The sequence below is a fragment of the Jaculus jaculus genome, chromosome 13 (assembly GCF_020740685.1).
Source record: "Jaculus jaculus isolate mJacJac1 chromosome 13, mJacJac1.mat.Y.cur, whole genome shotgun sequence".
Classification (NCBI taxonomy): domain Eukaryota; kingdom Metazoa; phylum Chordata; class Mammalia; order Rodentia; family Dipodidae; genus Jaculus; species Jaculus jaculus.
The window spans coordinates 27,821,434-27,828,824 of record NC_059114.1 but is presented as its reverse complement, the minus strand read 5'-3'; the positions used below and the strand labels follow the sequence as shown (position 1 = coordinate 27,828,824).

General features: G+C 42.1%; 1 protein-coding gene across 1 annotated transcript in view; it reads left to right on the top strand.

The window, feature by feature from the left end:
• Window positions 1–7,391, top strand: part of Zcchc8 (zinc finger CCHC-type containing 8) — a 44,702-nt gene continuing 37,311 nt past the window's right edge. Inside the window, exons 1-3 of the mRNA XM_045132987.1 lie at window positions 1–261; window positions 1,849–1,891; window positions 5,810–5,884. Coding sequence (XP_044988922.1) covers window positions 75–261; window positions 1,849–1,891; window positions 5,810–5,884 — 305 coding nt within the window. The 5' untranslated portion in view covers window positions 1–74. The remainder of the gene's footprint in view (window positions 262–1,848; window positions 1,892–5,809; window positions 5,885–7,391) is intronic.

Sequence of the window (7,391 nt, the reverse complement as noted above, 5' to 3'; positions counted from 1 at the left end):
CGGCGTCGCCCTCCGACCTTCACCGAGGCCGGCGATCCGCTCCGCCTCCTTTCGAATCTTTACCACTACCCAAAATGGCGGCTGAGGTGGATTTTGGCGACTTAGAGCTATTTGAGGCGTTTGGCCCTCAGGAGGAGTCCACTCCGAAGCCCGTGCACACCCGCTTCAAGGACGACGACGAGGAGAGTGCGGTTGGCCACTCGGCGCTGAGGGCGCAGCTTCGGCACTGTGAGGAAACCATAGAGCACCTCCGCGCCGAGAATATCCTTCCGGCTTGTTGGGCCCTGTCACTTGGGACGTGAGGTGCATGCGGCGTCGGTCGCGGGCGCGGCGGAGGTTCCAGGAGGGCCGGAATTGCCCGGAGTCTCCCGCCACGCCCTGAGACGTGGTCGGGGTGCGCTGCCCGCCTCCCGGCCTCCGCGCCACCCCTTCCGTTGAGGGAAGCCGTCCCGCGGAGAGTAGACCCCGACCTCTTCCGAGCGCCCAGTTACAGCCGCGTTTCAAGCTGCTGAACTGTTAGATTGCAAACGGTTCCCATCCTGTCCGTCGCTTTGCGGTCCCACGCTTTGCACCGAGCCCAAGTTGAGACAGGCATGGTAAAAACGTATCCCTCTGGATACGTTTTTGTGGCAGGGCAAAAGGTCATGGTAATGATGCAGAGTAGGAGGCTTTAAAGTATTGGAGCATTGAAAGAGAGATAGCTAATTGCTTGATTATGATGAAGGATTAATTTCAGAATACTTTAGCTTGCATTGCAATGTTTTTGGGGAAAGACGCCAAATTCATTTTCATTTGACTTTAGTTAATGTAATTTCATATTTTCTGGATTTGGTAGTATGTTAACTCACATCCTTACGCTTTTAAAATCTATGTATGTAAACAGGTAATTTTTTCTCTCCCACCGATAGTTTTATTGTCACATAAGCAGGTAATTTTGGTTCAGTTTATTTTCCTTTTAAGTGTTTGTAAAGAACCCACAAAGTAGTTATGTCATTTTGTGACTTTGAAGCCTTGAGAGGTTTTTTAAATGCTGCTTTTCCTACAACACTTTATAATGAAAATTAATAGGATACAGAAAAGTTAAAACTATTGTGTAGTAAAATTCAAAGATTCTGTCCGTACATTCTTCAGTCATTAACGGTTGGTTTTATTGCTGCCTTGACATGGAAGATTTTCTTAGTTGGTGGTTTAAACTTGTGCCAGAGACACCACTGTCTAAATAATTTTTTTCCCTTCATTCTTATATTTATTTACTTACTTATTTGAGAGAGAGAATGGGTGTGTCAGGGCGTTCAGCCTCTGCAAACAAACTAGAAGCATGCACCACCTTATACATCTAGCTTATGTGCATCCTGAGGAATGGAACCTGGGTTCGCAGGCAAGCCCCTTAACTGCTAAGCCATCTATCTCTCCAGTCCTGAATAACTTTTTGCTTAGTCTGTTAGACTCTTTTGAACTTCAAGATTGTGTCTTACTGCACATACTTTTTTTTTTTTTTTTTTGGCTTTTCGACAGCTCAGGCTGACCTGGAATTCACTATGGAGTCTCAGGGTGTCCTCGAACTCAGGGCAATCGTCCTACCTCTGCCTCCCCAGTGCTGGGATTAAAGAAGGCGTGTACCACCACGCTCAGCACATAATGTGTTTTGATCATATTCCTCTCCCATTATATTTTTTGGTTGTTAGGTCCAAATGTTTTGTCCAACAAAATATACTCAGTTAAGAGTGTGTGTCATCCTTCAAATGTTTACAGGTCTTAAGCATTTATAACAAAAGTGAGAGTTGTGGTTGGATTTCATTGTGCATTATTCTGTTTAATGAAAGCTAATATTCCTTAACAAGTAATAACATCAAGAACTTAGGAGAAAATTGAACATTCTGACACGACCCAGGTATGAGATCTTGAAATTACACGAGTTGTCCCTTTTTATTTATCCAGATGATAATGGTTAATGATAACTTCTTTGTATAAAGAATATAGGGGTTTTGGTATCACTGTCATTTATTCATAAGACTGGGAAGAAATCAGTCGTGGTTCTTTACTTTGCTGATACGTGCAGCCAATACTTAAACAGAGGTTTGTGCTCAGAAGAGTAAGGTTGTCAACCAATTATTCATATTCAACAAAGATTTCTTGGAAGCTGTTACCCTACCTGATGATTTATTTACATAATTTTGTGGGGATTTTCCTTTAGTCTTTTGTGACAGGGTCTCACCTAGCAAACCCATGCTGCCCCACAAGGCACTTTGTAGCCCATCCCGGCCCTGTACTTGCAGCAATCCTTATGCCTTAGCCTCCTGAGTGCTGGGATTAGGTGTGAGCCAGCATGCCTAGCACTATTTCCACAATAAACTATGGGGGGAGAGGGACCATAAAAACAATGAAAGGTACAGCAAGTAACGCAGGCTGGTCTTAATTCACTATGTAGCTGAGAAGGACCGTGAGTTCCAGATACTTGTGCTTCCACTTCCCAAGTGCTAAGATTACAGCCTTGTGCCACCACACACAGCAAGGTATAGCATTCTAGAAGGAAAAAAAATATACTTTTGAAATAGCATAGCATATAGATTTGTATTCAGACATTTGGCTCTAATAGAGTAAATAAATGGTAAAAACTTTTGATTTGAATTTAGTAAGTCACTTAGGCTAAATTAATGTTTTGTGAAATAGGGACTACGTTTCCCAGACTGGCCTAGAGGTCTGTACAGATTTACTTGGCCTAGAACTTGCCAAAGTTCTCCTGCCTCTTGTCTTCCCAGTGCTGGGATTGTATATATATATATTTTTTGTTGTTGTTATTTTTTTTTTTTTTGTTTTGTTTTTTTGAGGTAGGGTCTCACTCTGGTCCAGGCTGACCTGGAATTAACTCTGTCATCTCAGGGTGGCCTTGAACTCATGGCAATCCTCCTACCTCTGCCTCCCAAGTGCTGGGATTAAAGGCGTGAGCCCCCACGCCCGGCTTTCAGTGCTGGGATTATAAACATATACCACCACTCCTGGCTTCTTCTTACTTACTTATTTATTTATTTTTGGTTTTTTGAGATAGGGGTTCTCTCTCTAGCCCAGGCTATCCAGGAATTCACTATGTAGTCTCAGGGTGGCCTTGAATTCACAGCAGTCCTCCTCCCTATGCCTCCCGGGTGCTGGGATTAAATGCGTGCACCACCCAGCGTTATTGTTTGCTTATTTTTGTAGTATTTTATTTTTAATTTTTATTTATTTTGGTGTTTTGAGGTAGGGTCTCACTCTAGTTCAGGCTGACCTGGAATTCACTATGTAGTCTCAGGGTAGCCTTGAACTCACTATGATCCTCCTACCTCTGCCTCCTAAATGCTGGGATTAAAGGCATGTGCTACCATGCCCGGCTAGTATTTTATTTTTTTAATTATGAACATATTTGCAAGGAGAGAAGTAGCACACCAGGACCATACCAGGTGTGTGGACCACTTTGTGCATCTGGCTTTATGTTGGTACTGGGGAATCAAACCCAGGCCAGCAGGCTTTGCAAGCAAGCACTTGTAACCGCTGAGCTACCTCCCCATCCTTATTGTTTTTTGTAGTATTTTTTAAAGTTATGACTGACATACATGGTGGCTCATGTCCATATTTCCAGCACTTGGATCAGGGTTCAAGGTCATCATGTTAGTTCAAGATCACTTGAACTTAAGTTGTACTATATGAGACCCTAACTCCCCCCCCCCCAAAAAGGAAAAAAACCTGTTGTAGTGGCTCACTGAACTCCAGAGACTAAGAGCAGGATCACCACAAGTTCCAGGCCATAGTCAGTTTCTATCTCAAAAGAATAAAACCTTAAAGTCAGATCCAGGCATAATTTTCTCTTACGTTTCTGCTCTACAATACAGGGATTTTGCTTGTTTTGTTTTGCTTTAGATGAGCTCTCATGTAATCCAGGCTGGCCTTGAACTCCTGCTCCTCCTGCCTCTACCTCTCAAGTGATAGAGCATCTTAGAATTTTTTTTGTCTGTGTATGATGTATATATGCATGTTGGTGCATGCACACAAGCGTATGTATATTTATTTGTGTTTAAGCCAGAGATCCACATGAGGTGTCTTCCTCAGTTGCTTTGCACAATTGAAACAGGGTCGGTCACTGAACTTGAAGCTCACTGATTTTGCTAGAGTAACAAGCCAGCAAGCCCTGAGGATCCATACTTAGTTCTCATGCTTGCAAAGCAACCACTTTACCCACTGGGCCATGTCCCCAGCCTGAATCTTGGATTTGAGCTAGTTAATTCAGTGTGCTTTGTCCTCCAAGAATCTGCCCATTTATGTGTGAGGTATTTTCCTGTATACTACCTGGCCAGTTTCACTTGCTGACAAACATTTTAGAAATACATTATTATAACCTGATGACCAGCAGGCTTTTTGTTTTTGTTTTTGTTTTTTTGTTTTGTTTTTTTCAAGGTAGGTTCTCACTCTGGTCCAGGCTAACCTGGAATTAACTCTGTCATCTCAGGGTGGTCTTGAACTCATGGCAATCCTCCTCCCTCTGCCTCCCGAGTGCTGGGATTAAAGGCGTGCGCCACCACGCCCGGCTAGGCTCTTATTTTTTTAATTTATATTTATTTGAGGGTGAGAGATACACAGAGAGAATAGGTGTGCCAGGGCCTCCAGCCACTGCCAACAAACTCCAGATGTGTGTGCTTCCTTGTGCCTCTGGTTTACGTGGGTCCTGGAGAATTGAACCTGGGTCCTTTGGCTTTGCAGGCAAGTGCCTTAACAGCTAAGCCATCTCTCCAGCCCTAAGCTCTTAATTTTTTGTGAGACAATTTTTCACCAAGGAGTTATAAGTGGTAATATCTTAGATGTTTTTCTTTTGCTCTGGTAGGCATGACTTTACCACTTGCTATATCCTTGGTTATCTTGGTGTTATTTGTGATCTTTAGTATATAGTATATGATCATTAGTACTTAACAATTATGAAAGTGCTGGGTGTGGTGGCACACATCTTTAATCCCAGCATTTGGGAGGCAGAGGTAGGAGAATCTCTGTGAGTTCAAGGCTACCCTGAAACTACATAATGAATTCCAGGTCAGCCTGAGCTAAAGCAAGACCCTACTTAAAAATATATATATATATATAAATAAATAAATTAGTGAGGTGTTGTGGCATAAACCTGTGATTCAGGACCCTACTTCAAAAAATAAACAAGCAATGCCTGCAAAACCAACGGATCTAGGTTTGATAATGGATCTAGGTTTGATTCCCCAGGACCCATGTAAGCCAGATGCACAAGATGACACATTGTCAGGAGTTCGTTTTCAGAGGGTAGAGACCCTGGAATGCCCATTTTCTCTCTTTCTCCCTCTTTCTGTCAAATAAATTAAAAAAATATTAAAAATAAAAATAAACAAGCAAAAAAGAATAAAAACAGCTGGTGTGGTGGTACACGCCTTTAATCCCAGCATTTAGTAGGCAGAGGTTGGAGGATTGCTGTGAGTTCAAGGCCACCTTGAAACTACATGCTAAATTCCAAATCAGCCTGGACTAGAGTGAGACACTACATAGGAAAAAAAAAAAAAAAAAAAGAATAATTGTAAATAGAGCTGGGTATGGTGGCGCACGCCTTTAATCCCAGCACTCAGGAGGCAGTGGTAGGAGGATTGCCATGAGTTCGAGGCCACCCTGAGACTCCATAGTGAATTCCAGGTCAGCCTGGGCTAGAGTGAGACCCTACCTCAAAAAACCAAAATATAAAAAAAAGAATAATTGTAAATAATATAAAAGTTATATGAGTCATGTGTTGTACTTTGCTATCTTCTAAGAATATGTTTGACTTCTGTTTTAGTGGAATGCTGGTGAACAATACCAAGACAGATGGACCATTATTACAAATTCTATTTATGAACAATGTTATTTCAAAGTAAGTTGATTTTCTGCTTCTTAAATGTGAGTTAACTGTTTGGAAGACTGTTTTTTATTTCACTCACATTTATATCATTTTTGTTCTTTAACTGCTCCTGGAGTTAAAATGTATGAGGTTATGATTAAGACTAAGCAAATGGAAGTCTCATGTAGACTTCTCTGTGCTTCTTCACCTGGATGATGGACAAAGATTTCAGTGTTTATTTCTTGAGTTGCTTTTTTTTTTTTTTTTTTCCATTTTCATATTCAGTGAAAAGTGTAGAAGGTATATCTAGGAAGTTGGTTTTTGTGTTGCAGGAAGTAATCAAGAGGTAACTCTCCATCTCGATTTCTTTTTGTTTTTTGGTTTTTTTTGAGAGAAAGAGAGTAAGTCTTTCTTTGTAGCTCTGTCTGTCTGGGGTCTTGCTATGTACAACAGGCAGGCTTTGAGTTTGTTAGTATCCTCCTGCCTCAGACTACCAAGTGCAATACCATGCCTGGCTTTTCTTTTGGAGTATGAGCCATTTGCAAGTAGCATCGATTAAAAACTTAAGTAGGGCCTGGAGAAATGGCTTAGTGGTTAAGCGCTTGCCTGTGAAGCCTAAGGACCCTGGTTCGAGGCTTGATTCCTCAGGACCCACGTTAGCCAGGTGCACAAGGGGGCGCGTGTGTCTGGAGTTTGTTTGCAGTGGCTTGAAGCCCTGGTGCACCCAATATCTCTCTCTCTCTCTCTCTCTCTCTCTCTCTCTCTCTCTCTCTGTCACTCTCAAATAAATAAATAAGTGAACAACCAAAAAAAAAGGAAACAACTTGGGCTGGAGAGATGGCTTAGCGGTTAAGCACTTGCCTATGAAGCCTAAGGACCCTGGTTCAAGTCTCTATTCCCCAGGACCCATGTTAGCCAGGTGCACAAGGGGGCGCGTGTGTCTGGAGTTTGTTTGCAGTGGCTGGAAGCCCTGGCGTGCCCATTCTCTCTCTATCTACCTCTTTCTCTCTCTCAAATAAATAAATAAAAATGAGCAAGCAAAAAAATGTATAAAATAAAAAATCTTATGTACATGAAGTTTATAAATGAAATGTGCCTTTCTTTGTACAGCTGTTTGGCATAGGTTGGATGCTAAGTACTGCTTGCTAGGTTATCAAAATCTGTTAATGTTCCAACAATGAATATGATTAGTTAGTTAGTTAGTTATTTTTTTGTGGTAGGGTTTCACTCTAGTCCAGGCTGACCTGGAATTCGCTATATAGTCTTAGGGTGGCCTTGAACCCACAGCAATCCTCCCACCTCTGCCTCCCAAGTGCTGGGATTAAAGGCATGTCCCACCACGACTCATCTATTTTTCAATATTTTATTTGCAAGCAGAGAGAGAATGAGAATGAATGGATGAGTGTGCTGGGCCTCCAGTGGCTGCAAACAAATTCCAGATGTAAGTGCCACTTTGTTCATCTGGCTCTACATGGGTACTGAGAAATTGAACCAGGGTTGTTAGGCTTTTGTAGACAAGTGCCTTAACCATTTATCTAGC